At 36.3% G+C, this 20,484-nt stretch overlaps 1 protein-coding gene across 10 annotated transcripts in view; it reads right to left on the reverse strand.

The window, feature by feature from the left end:
• The window catches only part of ATF7IP (activating transcription factor 7 interacting protein), an 81,175-nt gene that overhangs the window by 15,602 nt on the left and 45,089 nt on the right, over positions 1-20,484 (reverse strand). For 5 of the 10 annotated variants that reach the window (XM_027896757.1, XM_027896755.1, XM_027896758.1 and 2 more), the window contains 8 exons: positions 19,629-19,774; positions 18,327-18,464; positions 17,154-17,219; positions 16,534-16,607; positions 15,942-16,030; positions 14,045-14,683; positions 12,472-12,539; positions 10,809-11,111 (listed from right to left, as the gene is read on the reverse strand). In XM_027896757.1, coding sequence (XP_027752558.1) covers positions 10,809-11,111; positions 12,472-12,539; positions 14,045-14,683; positions 15,942-16,030; positions 16,534-16,607; positions 17,154-17,219; positions 18,327-18,464; positions 19,629-19,774 — 1,523 coding nt within the window. The remainder of the gene's footprint in view (positions 1-10,808; positions 11,112-12,471; positions 12,540-14,044; positions 14,684-15,941; positions 16,031-16,533; positions 16,608-17,153; positions 17,220-18,326; positions 18,465-19,628; positions 19,775-20,484) is intronic. The other 5 variants (XM_027896762.1, XM_027896761.1, XM_027896763.1 and 2 more) reach the window with 4 other exon arrangements.

Below are 20,484 nucleotides of genomic sequence, written 5' to 3' on the forward strand. Positions count from 1 at the left end.
TAACAAAAGATTCAATCATCTTAGCATATCAAATAAGCTGAAACAAAACCAAAAAACCTACATCAATATAAAGTGATTTGTATCTGTTTAAAATGTCAGAGTTACAAAAAACAAACGTAAAACCAAAACCAAAGCAAGGCAACCAAAGCAGACAAAATCAAACCTCCGCAAACAACCCTTTCATCATTTGTCAGAAACAGCTCACCACTCTCCAAACAGACCACAAGTCTCATTAAATCTGATGGTTTACAAATAGCATCTGGGTAATTTCTAGTAATCAAGCAGGAAAAAAGTTTTCAGTGAGACTGGAAAGAAATGTAAGCTGCCAAACTCCCTTCTCCATCCTTCTGAAAGGCTCATGTATCTTAATGTATATGCCCTTAAATTCCAAGTAAGTAGAAATCCTCCAAGATACTGCCAAGCTGCCATTTTGGACCTGTTTTATCCATAGCAGGTGAGCAAAGTTTGTACTGCCTGGAAGTAACAACATTACAGACTGAGCCATTCAGTTAACCACAACTGTATCTGAGCTGCCTTCATTTAAATTTCTTTCTCCTTTCATATGGCAGCCAACAGTGTAACAATCTTAAACCAATGCCATGAGAAAAGTGAATTAAGAATGGAATTAAAAATTAAACCTAACAAATCCTACTCTGGAATGTCAGAGTTTTAAATATATATCTGTGAAAAAAATATTAGGAAGAAAACAAGAAAAATACATGTCTTCATATTTTCCTAACTTCCTAATTTTAATATAGTCACGTGTTTATTCTTCAGCTGGTAGGTGAACTTAAATTTGCAGTTGAGATATTTTGCGTGAAAGCAATGTGTACGGTAACTGAACATTTCGTACTGCAATCTAATGTAGATCCAGTCCAAGAAGACGCATGCAAACTTGAGAGTTGAAAGGCAAAAACATGAGGTGAAGCCGGGGAAGAGGACTGCAAGATATGATTAAGAGCGGAAACAAAGCTGAAAAAGGAAGCAGGAGGAGGAAAAAAGGTAGCAGGGGAAAAGAAAATAACAGCCAAGCAGCAACTGAGCATGCACCACCACAAACACGGGAGGAGATGGGGTAAGTGTACTGTGGACGTTACTTTGCTATGCTCAGTGTTGCGCATCTCTCCTGAACCAGCCCACTACGGAGAAGACCTTTCAATTAACAATCTTGATCTGTTTTAAAAAGTGTGTTCTTTAAAGAAAATCTTGTAAAATTGCAGCCCCTCTGTCCCAGCTGCTTCAGTCTGCAAAGTCACGTCTGCACGGACTGCAATTACCAATATGTTAACTGTTTGCGTGCCAGATGCCCCAGGCAAGCATCTAACTTGGCAAGCGTGAAGGAAAAGTATTTTAATAGCAAGCAGATAACTTGTGAAAGCAGCAACTGAAAGACCCTAGAAGAAAGGGCACAACTGAAAAAGTAACTACTCATCCCTTTCAAATATCTGAGTGAAACCTGCTAAGACCTCAACCAGGTAGATGCCAAATCATAACCTCTTCTAAACACCTCTTCATCAGTTAAGCTGAAACTGTTTTATAGTGCATATGGGAAACAAAAGAATGAGAAGGAGGTATAAAATGAGTGCAACTATTGAGATTTCTGCTATTTTTTCTCATGTAATATTAAAAACTGATATTTCTAGTTGTTCTAACTGCAAAACTTTGCTAAAAAGTGATCTATAGTCCTGATTCTTCTGAGTAACGGTTTTCAGATTTAACCATGAAAACTACTAGAAACAGACTTTGTTTTAATTACTTATTCAAAATCTCTACTCGTATTTCAGTAATTACACTTTAATTCAGAATTTTCTACAATCAGTCAGTAAAAATGACCTATACTCACAATTTCATGCATTTTCTACTGCATACACACAGACCACACAGACCATATATCTGCTTTCTTCCAATCCCAACCATACTCATTTTAAAAATTAAAGCAAATACTGAGATACAGATGTACTGACAAATTAAGATATGGGGAGAAGCAGGAATAATACAGTTTTCTTTGAGAATGAAAATAATTATATAGCGACTTCCTGGAACCAGTGTCATGGATATTATAAAAATTTTTAAAAATAACTATAATAGAAGAAGGGTTCTTAGAAGTAATAAAAGTCCCGGAACTTGTAAAAAATGCATAAATGCAGTGAATAGGGCCACCTGAAGTCACAATTAAGACTTGCAATAAAACCAATGTAAATGTTTTATAATTAAGAGCTTTCCCCTTTCTTTTGGAAGACTGTCATTATATCCTCTATGTCATTGACTGCAATATCTAATAATTAACCTACACACTGGCAAACAGTAAACTCATAAAGGGGAATCAGAAAGGAATCAGCCTCACAATAAAATGAAGGGCTGTTTCTGGTGTTTAGGTGATTCTGAAGCAGTTTCCTCATCTACCTCTAGAAAAGTAGGGCATTGAGACAAACTACTATCAAATGTTTTTCCACATGCTGAACCATTTTAGTGTTGTACAATACACTGTAGTGGGAGAAAGAATGTCACCTTAGCTTTGCTAATCAGCAACTTTTTTAGACCATTACTACTACAAATGAGGTTGATTCATCATTTGAACTTTGAAAAGAAAGAGAAAGAAAAAATGCTGGGGTTGGGTGTCTGTAAAAGAGCTATGCCAATTCCACAAGGAAAACAAATGCAATGAAGGAGATCGGATTCAAAGGTCAAAGCACATATGGCAGACATGATATTGAGAAAGGAGGTTATCTTCCGCCATAACTACAACTGTGAAGTTAAACACAGAAAGAAGTTACAACATCACAACATATATACGTCAATGGCAAACTACTGTAGGATATTGGGAAAGAAATCTCTAAAGCTCAAACTGAACAGCTGGGTAACATGCACATGTACTGTACCACATGAAAAACCAAAAGCTACATGTTGGTATTTTGAAGAAAGTTCTGAATATGCACTTCTCTATTTAAATACGATGTATAAGATTTAAAAATTTTGGTATTATATAACGCCACAGTTCAGTTCATCAAATAGAGAGAACAATGTTATTGGTTGTAATGCCACCTGCTTTTCATAAAGGAATATTTCAGTATGTAAAAGTAAAAAATAAGGGGAAAAAATGCATCAACAAAAAATACATTGCAAACTAAAAATTACTTCTAGAGTAGCAAAGGTCAAATTCTGAAGATTATGTGTGGCACACTGACACAGTGCAAACAATTTTATTAATAATAGTTTTTACTGTAACAAACTAGAAAAAATCTGGAGGTTGTAAAACAGACAATCCATGAAGCATCACACCACCACAATAATACATGACGCACCAAGGCGTTATATAATAGCAAAATCAATCTTAAATTATGGGGAGTGATGTTAAAAATTTGTTTTGGGAATGATGTGCGTGTGGAGACAGTGGCAATATTGTGCTTGTATGCCTAATTATACGGATGACGTTTCATTTTCAGTCGTCCATATACAAAACTACAGATTTCAAGCACAGTCTAAGCAGTTGTGGAAATGACCTTTTTTATATATTTTTGAGCACATTTCAGTCACTGACTGTTCAATGTCAGACTTATCACTTCTTAAGAGTTATCTTTCCAATGCAATAACTTCCACAAAATTGAAGTAATTATTTCAGCCTTGCAAAGATGTCATGAAAATCTACTCAACCAGGTACCAAATATATTTGTCATCTCTTACCAAAATAAAAATTAAAATGATAATGAAATGAACAGTTTACCAAGATCATAGTTTACAAAAATGAAATTTCACAGGGCTGCAATACATGTTTTGATGTTGTGTGGTTTCATACTTATATAATACTCAAATACTTTTAACAGACATTTTACATATTGCATTCACAAGATTCCTGCATTCCCCTTACCCTTAACTGGTAGTGTGCAACACTTCCTATAGAACAAGAACAATACAAGCATGGAAAAAAATTAATAACCTGTCATAGTAACCCCTAAGTATTATATACCCTCTAATTTCTTTGGTGCAAAGATCAGAGGTTGCCTTAGCTACTCCTATTTACAAGAACACAAATAAAGAGATTGGTTGCCAGAAAAGCTAGTTTTAGATGCTAGCAATCACAATTCCAACTAAAAGTTATAAAGAATTACTTAACACCATACTAACAGTACTTTTCTACTGCTGTGATTTGCTTTCTCCTTAATCAAACAATTAAAAGGGTATATAATAAATACATACATGCGTGCATGTGCACACATGTCTCTTTACTGGTTGTTACTTTTTGAAGGTGAAACATCTACCTTGTTTCCCCAAAGCCCAGTGACAGTTTCCCAACAGCATTATGTAGGATGGCCATCTTGGATGATGGAAGTCCATCTTACTAAACAGTACATATGTTTGTAATACTTTTTGGATTTGTTTAATGCAGCTTTTAAAAGCTATTATCCATGTCTGAGGTAATGATATAATCAGATTGTTTTAATATTTTTCTCAATTTTTTTTGGCCCCAAATAAGCCTACAATGCACAAATATGTTTATTCATTAAAAGCAGCTCTCAGTAGCTGGGGGTGGTTTAGGTAACACAGATATGGTTGCAGGGAAAGACAAATCACTTTAGAAGTCACACAAGAATGGATTCACTTTAATTTTGTTCCTTAAAACAGTCATCCAATTCAGCTATGTGACATCCTGGTAACATCTTTATAATTTAGATTCCTAATTAGTCTCAGGCAAAGGTTCTACCTTGCAGATGCAAGCTAACAGCATTTTAAACAGCATAAACATAACCCCAGGGTCAGAGACAAAAGTCAAGTAGCCCATTTTGCATATATACTTATATATGTTTATTTTCAGTGACAAAACCAGGAAATGCAAGGAAACATATTCATCAATAATGCTTCAACAATATAGAATTAATAGCTGCTTATAAATTGTAAGCTGACATATCCACTTTGCTCATATTGTTTCCAAACAGACATTCACAAAGTTTAATACACATTGCAAAGTAAAGGGATAGGAGTTATAAATGTACTTTATTAACGTTTTACCAGATGAACTTCCAACAGTCAGCAAAATAGCTTAAATTAAACTGTAGTTCAACCAAACAAATCCAGGTATGTCGAAAACAATAGGAAATGGATAGAACACTGCGGACTTCAATTTAAAATAATTAGTATTACTTGAAAAGTGAACTGCATAGCTGAAATTTAGACTTAAAAAACAGTTTACTCCTTAAGAAGATAAGGTGCATGGAGTAGGAAACAGGGGAAAAAAGACTATTCACCTGACCTGGTGCTTTAATAAATACGATGCAATCATTCTTGAAGATTGACTTAGACCAGCCATTTTTTACATACTGTTCAAATTTGTTCACTTTTACTTTATGTTACAATATAATAAAAGCTGCTTTCACAGACTCTTTCAGTATACCATAGCTCTATTTATATATTATATATAATATATATAAATCCTGTATCTGTAACTGGGATACATACTAAAATACTTTAAAAACCATTCTAAAGATCTGCTATATAATTAAAGATGCCTTTGCCTCTCTAACAGTAACATTTACCCCAATACATTAAAAGTGCTTGTCATGTCTTCAGAAATGCAGCTCTAGGACCTCAGGCGCTGGAATGGCCATTGGTAAAATGTCTGGGACTGAATAACAACCCTTAAATGTCTGTGTATGCAGGAAAAAAGTGAAAATACAAGACTAACACAAACATAGTAAGATGTCCCCTCCCACATCCCTGTGGCCACTCCTCTTGGAGCAAGAAACAGAGGAACGCAGAAAAAGGAGAAACAGTCATACAGCAAAACCGTATGTCCAAGCTGCTTACTGGAAACTTTGACTATACTGACCCCTAAAGAGCAATTACTGAGAAACTGTACAGTTCAGGATAACCAAATATAGCAGACTAAAACCACAACAAACCCCAAAACACATTCAATTTCAAAGCATCTTTTCAATGCCTTCAAGTATTTGACACTCTGCACAAAGGAGCTCTTCACACGGTACAGAGAAGAGGCATAGAGCAAAGAAATTTTAACATACTGTCAGATACTGTGCCAACTTCATAAAAACAAAAAGTAATCAAGGTACCCCTTGAAGTAACAGCCGAGATTTTCAAACTTAACAGGAAAATTCACAGAAAACAAGTCCTAGATTCACAGCACTAGTACCGAAGCTAAATTATGAAAATGAGATACAAACCTAAATTTATGGATGTATTATATAAGGTTCCAGTCATTCCCCACTGTTTTCAGAGTCATCTCCATCAAGGGAAATGGAATTTAATCAATAACATAGCAGCCAGCATTTAAAAAATTAGTTCAGTTGATTTAGGCAAGATTAAGTGCTGGGGTTTTTTTTGGCAACTGAAATAGTCTTATTTTAGGGAAAGACCTAATTAGAAAATTCAAGAGTGACAGATGACAAATTTCTTTCAAAGAATATTTTTTATATTCAGATTTTTAAAGTGAATTCTAAATGATGATTAACAATTTTGCATCAAGTTTACAGCCAAAGTCTAAATTTAAGTTTAGACAAACAAACTGTACTTAACCCGTTGGTTCACCAACCAGTTTCACTTATAGTAGGAAAGTAACAGGAAAAAAGGAAACTCTGTTATCCTGCTGTTTGAGGTTCTCTGCTGATACTGTGCCTGAGGAGTACAATTCATGTCCATTTTGATACAATTCATGATGTTCACAAAGCATAACCTGTACTGCAATGAACAAAACTGACTTGCACTTGACCCCCTGCTCCCAGTATTACTGTACACATACCCGAAGTTGACTTTACAAAAGCAGCAAAACACCCATTCTGTTTGTCTGCTTCAGTTTTTCCAGAAACAAAATCCATGTAGGAAAGATTCATTTAACACTTTAGGTGGGAGGGGAAACAGGAGAAAATTTTTCAGTTCTGGAAGGTTAGAAACATGTTCCATTCATAAGAATTAATTCAAACATTAATGGAAAACTTAGGGAACAATGACCCCAGTTCCTGTAAAGCAATACTTCCAGTCCAAACTAGGAATACTTTTTCTCATTAAAAAAAAACCTCTCCCATACAAAAAACCCCAGAAGCTAGTAATTCTGCAGTCAGTAGCTTTGAAGTATCAGGTTCAAACTGAAGGTAGCAAGAGGACACTGTATAGTTGGTGCCAACAGAATTATATTTAACAAATGAGAATCCAAAAATATCCAATTATACGCCAACAGAATGGAAGTCAAGTTAGAAGCCAAATGATGATCAAAAAGAATCAGAGACATGCCAAGATTGGCCAAAGATTCCCTTTTTCTATTTCAATCACCGAGATTTGTGTTAAAGCACAAAGCCATCAGCAATATGCTGTTACAGTAAGTCACCCAGATGCACTTAGGACCAGAGCAGGGCATGTGCTCAGTATGACCACAGAACACAGCAAGAGGGAACAAAAAAGAATAATCTCCTGGCAACACACTTTACTTGTTTCTGCAGGATAAATGTACAATGCCAGTATGCTGGAAGAAGCAACTACCTGAGAAAAAGAAGGATTTTTTTTGGGGGGGAAGTAATACATACCCATCCTGGTGAAAGTTTAGGGTGAATTTCTTCAAACAAGAAATTAAATTTGGCAGTGTGGCTGAATTATGAATTCTATGAATCCCTAAAATTTGGAAATCTACGTTACCCTAAATATATACCTAGATTATATATCTAGAATAAGTTCTCCCATATTTTAAGAACTTTTTGCCCTTTGTTTTTTCACTTTTTCTTTTATCTAGAAATTAGAAAGGATTACTTCTTTACCATTTCTATTTGATTTATTTTAGGCTTGACAAAATAATAATTCTGGATCCATGCTTTCTTTGCTCTGTAAGGATGCTGTAAGTTAATGTTGCAACTAAGGAAGTAGAGGGCTGTGCAGAAATAATTCTTGTATTAACAATTACATCTGATCAACGATCTCAATCATTATAACAGCAGCAAATAAAAGTGACTGTAAATATAATACACAAGATGACTACAGAACTTTTAAAACTTTTTAATCTTTAACATGTTCCATCAGAAAATGGAGCATTGTGCTAGTCTTATGCTTTGGAAATTGATGCATTAAGTATGAGTAACCTACCCAAGGCCACAAAAGTAAACATTATCAGCCAAGATAAAACCTCCGAAGTTCAGCCATGGAGCCCTCTGAGCAGACTATAGCAGTGTCTGTGTAGACTATACACTATAATAGAGCAATAAATCTCATTCAACATTTGAAAGCCTATCCCAGCAAGGAAGTTCTCCACAGAATTACCGAGTTTATCATGGTCAATTTGTCATTTCAGCTGGGATTTTTCTCTATTTTGTCCACTGCTGAGCAACGTAAACACTTCCAGTGAAGCCCTTAGTGTGATAAACCATGTGGTGCACATGTGTACACACACTGCAAAAGGACAAAGCAATTCTTATTTCATTCAGTTAATATAATGGAAAAGTTTTAAATGCTACACTACTTCTTCTTCCAAAGTGGACCTACCATAACTGTGATCCTATAACCAGTTTTCCGTTTTTATTTACAGGAAGATCTCTTATTTGTCAGAATCTCTGACAAAAATTATTAGTCCTATATCCACTATCCTGAGAATTTCTAATCTGTAAAGATCTACGGAAAATTTAATGACAGGATCAATTTACTACTCTGAAGAAGTTAAAACCAAAAATAATATCTGGATAGGGTTCAGTGGGGAAGAACAGGACATACTTTTCATAAATTACACTATACTGCAAAGATAATGTGAAATGTAATGAAGGGGTGGGTGAAAGGAAATACAAAAAAACCTTTCACAAGCACAGAGACAACACTTGAACTCCAATTACCTGCCATTTAAGCAACAAACCTGTCTTCAGCCCTTTTGAGAATGTTTTCCCCATTCCATGCATAACTGAAGAGATCTCAATTTTAATACCATGCATATCAAATAGTGCCTTTGGAGAACTGAATGACTGAAATCTTAAGCCAAAATATTAGATAGGAAAAGGAAAGACCTGCAATGCAAATATGCAGCTCACAGAGAAAAACCAATTTAGAGGAATGGTAAAAAAAAAAAATAAAGGCACAATCCTCTGGTAAGGTCTGATAACAATTTGAACAGAGGGCAACAGTGGTCAAGCAATTCCAGGTGTTTTCATGAATATGTATATATTTGTAGTGCATCTGCATCTATTTCATTCAGTTTTTACCTTCTTGGTGCTCTTCAGTAATCAAGTATTTGATTTGTAAGATGCTACATCAGTGCCAGCAGGCACAAAATGGTATGATAAATACACCCTTCACAAAATATAAAAGCCACATTCTTAGTGAAGAAAGTGTAACTTCAGCTAAATGGAAATCTGTATTTCCCTTTAATATTTTTAAAATAGCTCTGCTCAGCCATCTAAAGAGTCCCAGCTGCCACAAAAAGTCATACCAACTCCAAGCCCTGCTCTGTTTAAGTTTCTGTTGCATAGCTCACATCGTGAATGCGAACAGCATACTTCTTGCTTAACTAGACCGTAAGAAATTTCTTAGTAGACCAAGTGAAAAAACAAATCTGGTAATTTTTCCATTTTAGCAATTCATTTGAAATCAGTTCCATTACAGAAGGATCAAGTCATTGGTTCTTGTTTTATCACACGCTTTATAAAGACAGGTTTGTTACAACAGCCTTGAAGGGGACCGGCAGTTAGGTTCCCCCTGGTCACATTCTTGGGGAGAAACACCTTGGAAGAACTGTGGTTCAACAGGACAGGGCTTCTGCAATTTACGGCTGGGTGTCCCTCAGGGACTAAAGCCACAGAATTAGTGCCAGGTGGCACCACAGATTTCGTAGGGAATAAAATTTTGTTTTGTTCTAGAACAACATGTTTTACAGAAGAGGTGGAGGCACCAGATAGTGATTCTTTTATCACTTCATTTGGGATCTTGCTATATAGGTAACTGGGGGCATTATTTTCCATTATATCTGACCAGGCCCTGTAGCGAACCTCTGCAGATCCCCAGTAGTGTCTAATAGCAGACTCGGAGCGATGGCCTGTCACTGCCATTATTTCTCTAGGCCCCAGTCCTGCTTCACACAGTAGCTGGATGGTGGTAGTTCGGAGAGAATGGTTGGTGTACCGCTGAGAGAGCCGGGCTGCCACACTTATCCTGGGCATCATGGTACCCAGGTAGTTCACACCCATTGGTTCTCTTTTGTACCAGACAGACTGCTCTTGCATTTGCTCTGATGTTAGCTTTAAGGGGTGCAGATAAAAGGCAGGGGGTTCTGGAGGCAACTTAGACAAATAAAGTTCCAATGAATAAACAGGACAGTTTGGGTCACCTGGCATATCATACATTTTACCCATTTTATGAGGATCTTCTCCATTTTTTCCTTTGCCAGGATACCTAAACATAGCATATCGACGCCCGTTCTTGTCCTTCTCAACAACAAATGCATCTGGAGCCAGATCTCTCAAAATTTCCCTCCCTCTCTTGGCAAAATGCAACTGCAAATCAAACCACACCTTGTTGACGAGTGCCAGTGGACTGTGCAAACCCAGCACACCAGACTGTTTAATCTTACGCAAGTCCTCAGCGGCTATAGGAGGATGGTGGTGAGTCTCATCCTTCCCCTGCATGCGCAGCATCTTCAGCACGCTCACAAACACCATGTTTGCACTAGCAAACTCTTTGTCCTTCATTAAGCAAATCTGACGATTATACGGTGGCATTTTGAGATGCCGGTTTAAGCCAGCCCGCATTGACTTGTAGCTCGCCACACTGTAGGTATTTCCGTCATGATTTCTTATTGTGTAATAAAACTCTCTTAAGATATCATTGAGTTCACTTACTGGGACCAATTCAAAGCTAGGATCCTTGCCATTTTTGGCCAGCCACTGTTTTAATAGGTTAGCTGCCCAGCCAGTCTGCTTGTGGGTGTTTTTGATGCTCTTAGCATCCTCTTCCTCTTCCTCCAAGCCAAAGAGGACATCCTCAGGAAAGTTAAAATTCGTCTGTGCTGCTTCTACTGCTTCTTTATTTTCTGATGAAGTCTCTTCCTGTTTCAACTGCTTTTCGAAACAATTGATCAAAGTTGTACCATCAAATATGCCACAGGTATACGGCACACAATGAACTACTTTTTGATCTGAGAGCTGTGAAGTGTGGAGTAATACGTAATATTTTGGATTTTATGTAACAAAAAGCAGGTGGCATTAACTGGATTTTTCAAATGATATGGCATGTCAGTTCCGTACCTCACTACCCAATTAAAATGTATCGGGTCTTTTTTAACCATGGCATTACACATGCTTTAACTGATTTCTTGGAAAGCAAACCTAGAACATACACAACAACAGAAGACTGAAAACTGGAAAACATCCTATGTCGTATTTCCCTCCTCCTTGCTCACCTTCCGTTGCTAAATGCCACTATCATACACAATCTGGTTTTCCAAATTTTTTTTCCAGGTTTCAGACTCTAACTGAAAAAAATTCCAGAATATGCATCCTATACTGAAAATTAAATCTTAAAACCGTACTTCTGTCATCCATTCTTGTACTGGATTTCCTATGTATCAAGTACTTACAAGTGTTTTAATAGCTATAATCCACAGGTATCTTTGAAAAATGAAGTTCCAAACAACCATTTGCTATGAAATGCCTTAATAAGAAGGTAGAGTGAGACACAGTTTATACACTAAAATACTGGCTACCTTTGCCAGACTGTTCCTGTGACAGGTGAAAACCAGAACGATGTCCAGTATATTTTCTTCTTGCTTTGAAATACAATTTAGATTTAACTGTACCTTGAACACTAATGAATTTGGAAATTTTGGCTAGAATAAATGAATTTTATTCACTTAATAAAATTACTTCAAACAGCAACATATAACTATGAGGTGCTTTCTGAAATACCTATATAGAGAAAGAAAATTATTTATGAATAATTTTAAATAGTTTAATTTCAACTTTTAAATTTAAAAGCAAGTTCAACAAATTTTAGACAAGGAATCCAGAAGTACTACAAGTTCTCCTTTATCATGAAGTAGCTATTCCTGAAGAAAGTTTCTTTTGCTTTTTTTTTTTTTTTCTATGACATCTAGCAATCAAACATCAGAATTCCAATTTTAACTTCTGGATTAACGTGGAAATAAGAGTACTTTAATACTTTATAAAGTATTTGCAGCTTTAAGTTCAAGCCCTTCAGACAAAGATGGGGCAGGTTTTCTTTGTATATTAACTCTGTTTTATCAGACAAATTTTTAGTGTGCTCCTGATTTACTAACTCATCTGCCTACACAAACCCCATCAGAAAACTTCTGAAAAGACTACCAGAAGTTCATGCTGCAAATAATACTCTGAATCAGAAAAAGAAAAATACAAACGGACAGAAACTAGAAAGGATGGCACAGAGAGAAATTAAAACTGTTTCATTATAAGCAGTAAAGGTAAAGAAGTTTTCTCCTGTGGATTGTAACTTTAGAATTTTATATAAAAACAATAAACAGCCTACCTGTGTTGTTCCCTCAGCAGTTCGCTTGTTTGTCGAAGTATCTGTTGGTGGCCTGCTTGTCTGGTTTTCTGGGGGGTCAAGAAAGTGTTCATTTGCAGTATTTAATCAGTACTAATTACTGCTATCCACTATACAAATTTGGAGACAATATTCAAAATTGTTTGGTACTAAACATTCAGTATGTGGCATATCTAACATTTAGCCCTTATTTTCAATTTCAAGTATTCAAGTTTGATTAATGTGTTCCCTTCCTTGTAAATTTGACAGTGTATTATAAACATTTTATGAGCAATACCCTTGCCTATCTGAGTACAGAGTATAACTCCAACCTGTCTTCTGTCTGTATGCAAATCGACATGATACTAAACTGAAAAAAATATTACAATTATTACATATTTTTTGACCAAAAAAATTGACTGAAAAATGGACTGTTAAACAGACTGCAAAATGTATAACTGAGAAGATTTGTGCAGGAAGACTGAGTATCTGTACTAGCTCAGTCAAGTATCTAAACGTAAGATGTTGCCTGAACATTTCATGTTAACATTTAAATCCAAATTCTCTCCCTTTTTATTTTAACCAGTGCTGGCCCAAATCGGTGTTTCACTTCTGGTGAGAAAACTATATACACTAAGGCTATGTGAACTGCATAAAATGAGACACATTTTTTGGACACATAGGTCCTTCTTTGTGTCACTGGGTCTCATCTGGCACAACTCCTTTTATGTTGTGTTAAATAATTTTTATTTGCTATAGAGCAAGGAGTCAATACAAAACATAAACGTCCAGTTCCATGGAAGACATATTGCAACATAGGTAACTTAAGAGATGGGAAAATTAAAAGAAACTAATTCTGATGTCAAGCTCTGCTTGAGTTAATTTTAACATTATATTGTGCCAATGATGAACTTGCTATAACTCCAACTCTTAAATCTCGAAGACCTCTTAGAAAAAAGAAACTCAGGTATGCAAAATCAAAAGTGCAGAGAATCATCATAGAATGGACAAGGACTGAAAGAAAGTATTTTAAAATAGTTAATCTAGATATAATTATTTGAACATTTATTGTGTTTAGAGACTTTATTTTAAATATTATAATTGTACTTCTTTGGAACTAGGTTAGAATTCAGTTGTGGCTTTTTCTCCCATTTTGTTCAGTTTCAAGTGTTGTGCAAATTAAGCTACTGATTATACTTTCCTCTCAGTATGTCTTTGCTTAGAAAGGCAGTCAAGTTATTTTGAGAGGCTGTACTAAAAATAAAGACCAAGTTGTTAATGGTAGAATAGAGGAGTTTCTGACTTCCTGCTAGGAATTACATAAATCAAGTTCCAAATAAAACAAAGCTTAAAAAGCCACACTGTTGACTCCTCCTAAGGAGGGATTATTTTCAACAATGTTTGAAACACATCTACCATACAGACGATTTTCATCTTGAAAATTTCAACAGAAATGCAAACCAGAAGAATCATCTCTCTAAAACACACTAACACAAATTTCCACAGAAGTGCAGTTTTGTCTTTCCCTCTGACAACTGTTTTCCTCTCCCAGTGTTAACATTCAAGCATAACTTACCACTCTTGGGTGCTGCAATGGTAGGTGGTTCAGTAGGTGCTGTATTATTAAATGAAGAGACAGGAATCTTCATCTGTAGGGGCGCTCGACTGCTGGTAGCAGTATAAAGTCCTGAAGTACCCACTGTGGGCAAAGAAGTCCTTGTGGTCTGGGCAACAGGATGTGCAGGAGAAACAGCCTGTACTGCCAATGTTGTGCCTATTGACCCAGCACTGGCCGTAGAGTTCCTTTGAATACCAGGACTGGGCACATGTGGAATGCTATTTGGTTTAGTTGTGTTAGCTGATGCCAAAGACACGGTAGTTTTGGTAAGGCTACCAACTGTAGATGAGTTTTGTACAGATATAAATTCAACATTGCCTGACTGTTGGTTAGAGACCAAAGTCCCTGGGTGGCCTTGCAGAAGCTGAGGCTGGGATGACACTGCAACAGGGACATGCAAGATTACAGGCAAAGACTGCAGTGAGACAGCCACTGACTGAGTACTTCCAGTGGGCACCTGGTTAGTGCCTACAACCGTAGCTGTGTTAGCTGTGGGAAGAACTGCTGTCGTCAAAGAGCTGGTGGAGGTCACTGGAGTCTGAAGCTTAGGATGTCCACTGACAACTGTTGGAGAAGGAGCAAGACTGGAAGCTGGCACTACACACAAACAAATTAATAAAAAAATTAAGTATTTGAATCGAGTGGGAAGTTTCACTGCAGCACAAGAAACGCCCTATTGTTTTAAGTGTTCAAAGTCAGGCTGGACAGGGCTTTGAGCAACCTGATCTTGTGAAAGATGTCCTGGCCCGTGGCAGTGGGGTTGGAATAGATGATCTTTAAAGGTCCCTTCCAACCCAAACCATTCTATAAAAGAGGTGGCGTATGATTCATTTTTTTTTTGCAAATAAAGGCTATAAATACTGTTTTTCTGTTGTACACTCTGATATGCAATGGCCTGGTTAAAAACACAGTCAATACTGTACTTCTGCTTGAAAGAACTGGCAAGAAAAAAAGATAAGGAATGATAACAAACAGGCTTGATTAAAGACCTCAGATTTAACTGCTGGGAACACATAAAATATAGCATTTTAAACACTCATTACAGGTACTGTAGAGCAACTGATCCTTCACAAAACACAAGAAAAGAGAAACTATGTCAATTATGATTAATTTGCCTTGTATAGGTAGGACTTTGCATCCAGAAGGTTCTACTTAAACCAAGTATTAATGTGTCAGAGAAAACACTCACTTTTATGCAACAGAATTTCAGGATTAAATCCAAAGATCATGAGCGTAATACACTACTGAAAGCCTATATATGTCTACTATGAGATAATTCTGTGGAAAAGATTCAGCATTCAATATGAAAGTAAACTATTTTTAAAATCAAGGATGGTGAGACTACAATGAATGTGATTAATGATGGGTTTGAGTCTACATTCCCTATGAAATTTTAATCTAGAAATTCCCTTTTTTCAACATGATTCTTTTAAGAAATGGGTTTTGTAACATCCATTTAGTTTCCCACTCAAATTCTGTAGCCATTAGGTGGAGGGGAGGATATCAGCATCCTACTATGATCAAATACAAAAAGGAGCCTGAGCCATGTGTTTCACTTCTTGGCAGCTGAAACTCTGCCAGTTTTGCTGTCATACCCAGCGTGTAGTCTCCTGAAGCATCTAATTTATCCTAATCTAATTTTGGTTGGCCAAATCAACACATTTTTTCACATACCTGGTAAGTACATTGCACAAATATAAACCAGGAATGTGGTAGAGAGCTAAAAATAATGCTTTTTCATGTCAGAAAAAAAAAGAAACGAAATTGGGTTTGCTCTGTTTAGTTAGTTACTTCTTTAATGGAAAGTAATAAAACTTTTAAGAAATGTGTTTACAGTCCATAGGGAATTTCTTACCTGTACTTGTAGGTGCTTGAAAAGTTGCTGGTGTGCTCTCTCCTACATTCCTCTTTGACTCTAGCATCTGCCTCACTGTGCCAGCATTTCTATGGAATGAAGTTTCAATTAGCATTTCTCAGTAAGTCACATCAGGTATATTTATGAACAGTACAATAGTGAAAAAAATCCCCTTATTTTAGAGCTATTCTTTCCATTCAGATTTTCTAAAGCCATTTTTTGGTCCTCATGCAAATTAACTTTGAATATTTTCCTACTAAAAAAGTGCACATTTATTTGTACATTTTCAAATGCTTTCACCAAGTTTGCCTTCCAGTATAAGAATTTTCTTGTTCTTGAAATTAAACTTCTACTTTTACCCACAATTTTTAACCACTGAAACAACATCCCAGTTTACCTAAGAATACATTCAATATTGTCAATTTATGACTTCTGTGGAAGTAAACTGAATTTTACAACTGAAGAGCAATGAAGGAAAAGGAAGAATACTTAAATAAATAAAAAAAAAAATACTAGGATTATCCATGATGTGAGGTATCTGAAGTATCCTACTGTAAATTTTAACATGGTCACAGCGATGTGGTTTGCTTACCGATACGTGGGATTGTTTGTATTTGCAGTGTCAGCTGCTGCTTTCCCTGGAGATGTAGGTGCATTTGCTGTATTCTACACCAAATGAGAGAGAGAGAGTGTGTGAAAGAAAAGCCACAACAACTCTAAGTCAGCTTGCAAACTTATGCTTTCATTCCAATTCATATCCACTCACTTTTGTGTGATAGATTCAGTTTCTGAAGCCAACACTGCAGGAGAACTTCACAACCCTCTAAAATCTCCTTAGTCCTACCTGCCTCCCTCTCCTATATCCTCTCTTTCCTTTTGCCCCTCCACCCCAGAATCAAGGTACTGGGATTCACTCTTATTTACACTGTACTCTTCATACTGAAGTAAATTAGATTCAGTTATATACAGTTTAAGGTGTTTTCATGCTAATAATGGCTAAAGAAGCTTTTGTACAAATCAGAATTACAAAACGGATGTTAAAAAACTTCTTTCATATCAGTGTCTTTAACCAAACCAGACAAACCTACTTTGTGAATGCCACTGAATAACCAAATCACATCTCTCTGCATATAAATTTTCTTTATTTTTCAACAAAAGGTTTAGGTTAACTCAGAAAAAGAAAACCAAACCACAACATTATGTAATTCTTACTTCCTGTCTCTTCTTCCAGTCCTCCTTGACTGTTCCAAACCGCTTTGTCAATCTAGAAATTTTAGCCTAAATGGGAAGAAGATGAAAACAAACAAAACCATAAATGTCCTCCCCAAGAATCATCAAAGAAATTATACAAACTAAAAGATAGATAACTAACACATCTAGTCAAAGACTATCTTGGTATGAGGGGAAATTATTCTTCCTTGAAATACAGTACAACTGTATTATTTCAGAACAGCAGAAAGACAAATCTGCGTATCACAATCAAGCTATCATAGAGACAACTTGAATTGTTTTCCTTCCTATTCACAAACTGAATCCCTCTTTCATGATCACACAAAACTCTACATTTATGAAAACCTTATATGATGTTATTAATTTGACAGTGTAGTTGATGGCTAAAGACACTGGTAAACAAGTATACTGAAAGAGTCTTAGCACTTATAACGTCAACATAAAATGTGTGGGGCAGCGAGAGGAAAGAGCTGTGTAGGAACTGGTCTGGCAAACTCTGTATTTCTTTTAATGCTAAACCAGCCTTATTGTTTGAAGTTGTTATGACATGAGCTTTAAATTGTCTTGTCACTTCAAAATTCTTTGATTTTTGTGATGTTCCTCATGTCACCACTATGTATTTTCTATAAGAATACAAGAAAGCATACGGCATTCAGCACTAGCTATTTTTTTTCTTGCTAATTGTTTAGTTTCTGGGTAAACAACATGTGATGTAGAATGTTCAAACAACCTCCAGTGGCATTGTGCTCTCCTTTCTGTGCTTTTCCATTTTTAAGCAAATTTCTGGCTTCATAGAGGCATTAGATATTTTCATACCTAGCATTTATTTGAAAAATGTCATCTAACAGAACAGCACAGAATGGAAGAGGAGAATGGAAAAGTGGTTTACTAGCAGCTAATGAATCAGTTTGCCAGAAGGAAGACCTGCTTTGGGTTTTTTTGATGATTAATTGGTTGCATTCCTCTTTCTGAGTAGGAAAATACAGTTTTACAACTCAAAAAGAACATCAGCATGTGCTGCTCCCCCACCCTCTTCTCTTCTTGCAAAGCCAAAATGGCTTCCCTATTGACAACTACAGAACACTTACTACTAAATACTGAGGAACTTATTTTTGAATTTGTCCCCAGTATGCAGCTGAACACACAAACACTCACCTGTAGTTCAGTAAATGCAGTTTTATGCCTCTTGGTACATTCAGCTTTCTCTATTCGGGCTTTCAAGTCTGCCAGAGTCTTGTCAAATACCACACACTGTAAAGTGGTAAGTTTTTCTTCTAACAGTTTCTGGATAACCTGCAAAATTATATAAAAAAATAACAACTCAATTCCAAAATTTGGGAGACCATCTATAAAAATATTCTCAACTCTAAGAGTTGAGTATCCTGCTATATCCTGATATAGCCAGTATCCTGCTATAAACAGAACAATGACAACTGTTGTGCCCTGTCAATCAAATAAATCTAGTCACCAATAAGTGTGTGGTTGCACAGCTAAGAAGTTTCTATATCCGCTTTGGCAAATACAAATGGTCCCTCTTTGCCATTAATTCAAGAAATTAATTTCACTGCTGTATGGTAAGTGCATACAATCTTACTGCATATAAAAAGAACCTTAACAACAGAAAATATTTTCCTCAAGTGCAGTGTTTACACAAAGTTTTCTTCTTACTTTTCTGTTCTTGAGAGGGACACTGGCATTCAAAGAACAGAAACTAAAGAAAATCAACAAAACCTTATTTCTGAGATGCATTTTCCCCTAGGAAAAAAGCAGTGTTGTTTTTCTTGCAAAGCTAAAAACAGAAAAGGACTGATTTCCTTGTAAACGTCTTACTTAAATTTTTTTCTCCCTTCTATATCTTTTGCAGTGCAAAAAAAATTTCTTGGGAAACCAAAATAAATAGGCAACAAACGTGGCTCAGTTTTTGCCATTTTTCTTTAATGAAGTTTCAACACACTAGCTAACTAATGGAAAAATAGCACCGTTTTTTTTCTTCAAGATCATAGGTTCCTTACACAGCAGTGGTGCAATCAGGCAATTAACAGTTCTACAAAAATCTGCAAAATGCTATGTTGATTGCACTCTTGTTTGGAGACACCTTCTTCAAAGCTAGGCACACAATAAAGCGCATCACATATAAGTTTCCCACACTGAAATAACACCTTTACCAAGATTCCCAGACTAGAGTCATATGAGATTTAAACTATTGTATACATTTCAAATATAACTCCTGCAGCATAGTTTTCAAATGATATTTGGTCTTTTCTTAAAAGTAGGGCAATGTAGGACTTTATACAAAATAAGCCAACTTTTGTTATTTGAATTACATCCAATGCTCAACCACAAAAAAGAGAAAGTGTTTGGGGCTGCAGGAAGCTTGTGGGCAAGGATAGTTAATTCAGAGATGGTAACACTAGTGACAGGTGCATGTATGCTTTTTTCTCTGCACCTCCATTCTACCTTTTGTAATTTTTGGTCAACATCCTTTCTGGCTGTAATTTTTACTTGGAGTTCTGCTTCATAATCTTCTCCCATGTACCGGCGGTGTTTAAAATGAACATCATCCATGTCCTCAGATTTGGAACGCTTTCTCTTTGATGCTTCACCTGGAACAATTACATACAACTGCTTGGTGAGGAACTCTTGAAAAAACAGATATCTGCAGAATGCCATGATTACTATGAAGTTTCATTTATCTGCAATTTAGGCTTTTTCATTCTAAACCAGTAAGAATGCCTTTGGGAAAACAACATGCTTGATGACAGCAAAGCAAAAAACCAGTCCCTTTGGTATCTGTACATTATTGCTCTGTGAGTTCTGCTTTGTGATTCACCAAATCACTACCCCATATGCAAAACGGCTCTAGTACCACCACTCCCTCCCCAGAATTTCCCTCCAGTTCTTCCGGCGCCTATCAGCACCATCCTATAACGAAATACGGCTTCTGAGAAGCGAAACAAAATCCTCTTTTGAAAAAGGAATCATCTAGGATTCCAGCCAAATAAAACTGCATCTCATTCTAACCGTGCCAGCAATGAACGGTATTTACCTGCCATGAAGTTTTAACCTGTACCTCCAACACCTGACTCAAAAAACATTCCAACTTTTTTCTTAGTTCTTGGGTATGAAGTAAAAATCTAACAAAAGAACAGGCCAAAACCAGAATTGTTTTATAAAAGTAATTTTCATCACAGCGATGAAGCACAAAAGAACCAAAGAGACCTCATTCACTCCTCCAGCTCCTGGCACTGTGTCCAGCAGAAAATTCCTGAGGACAGGAGTGACATCTGTTTTCATATAATCTTCAAGAAGGACA

The sequence above is a fragment of the Empidonax traillii genome, unplaced genomic scaffold (assembly GCF_003031625.1).
Source record: "Empidonax traillii isolate 1590-97213 ecotype Southwest subspecies unplaced genomic scaffold, ASM303162v1 scaffold515:size447783, whole genome shotgun sequence".
NCBI classification, from domain to species: domain Eukaryota; kingdom Metazoa; phylum Chordata; class Aves; order Passeriformes; family Tyrannidae; genus Empidonax; species Empidonax traillii.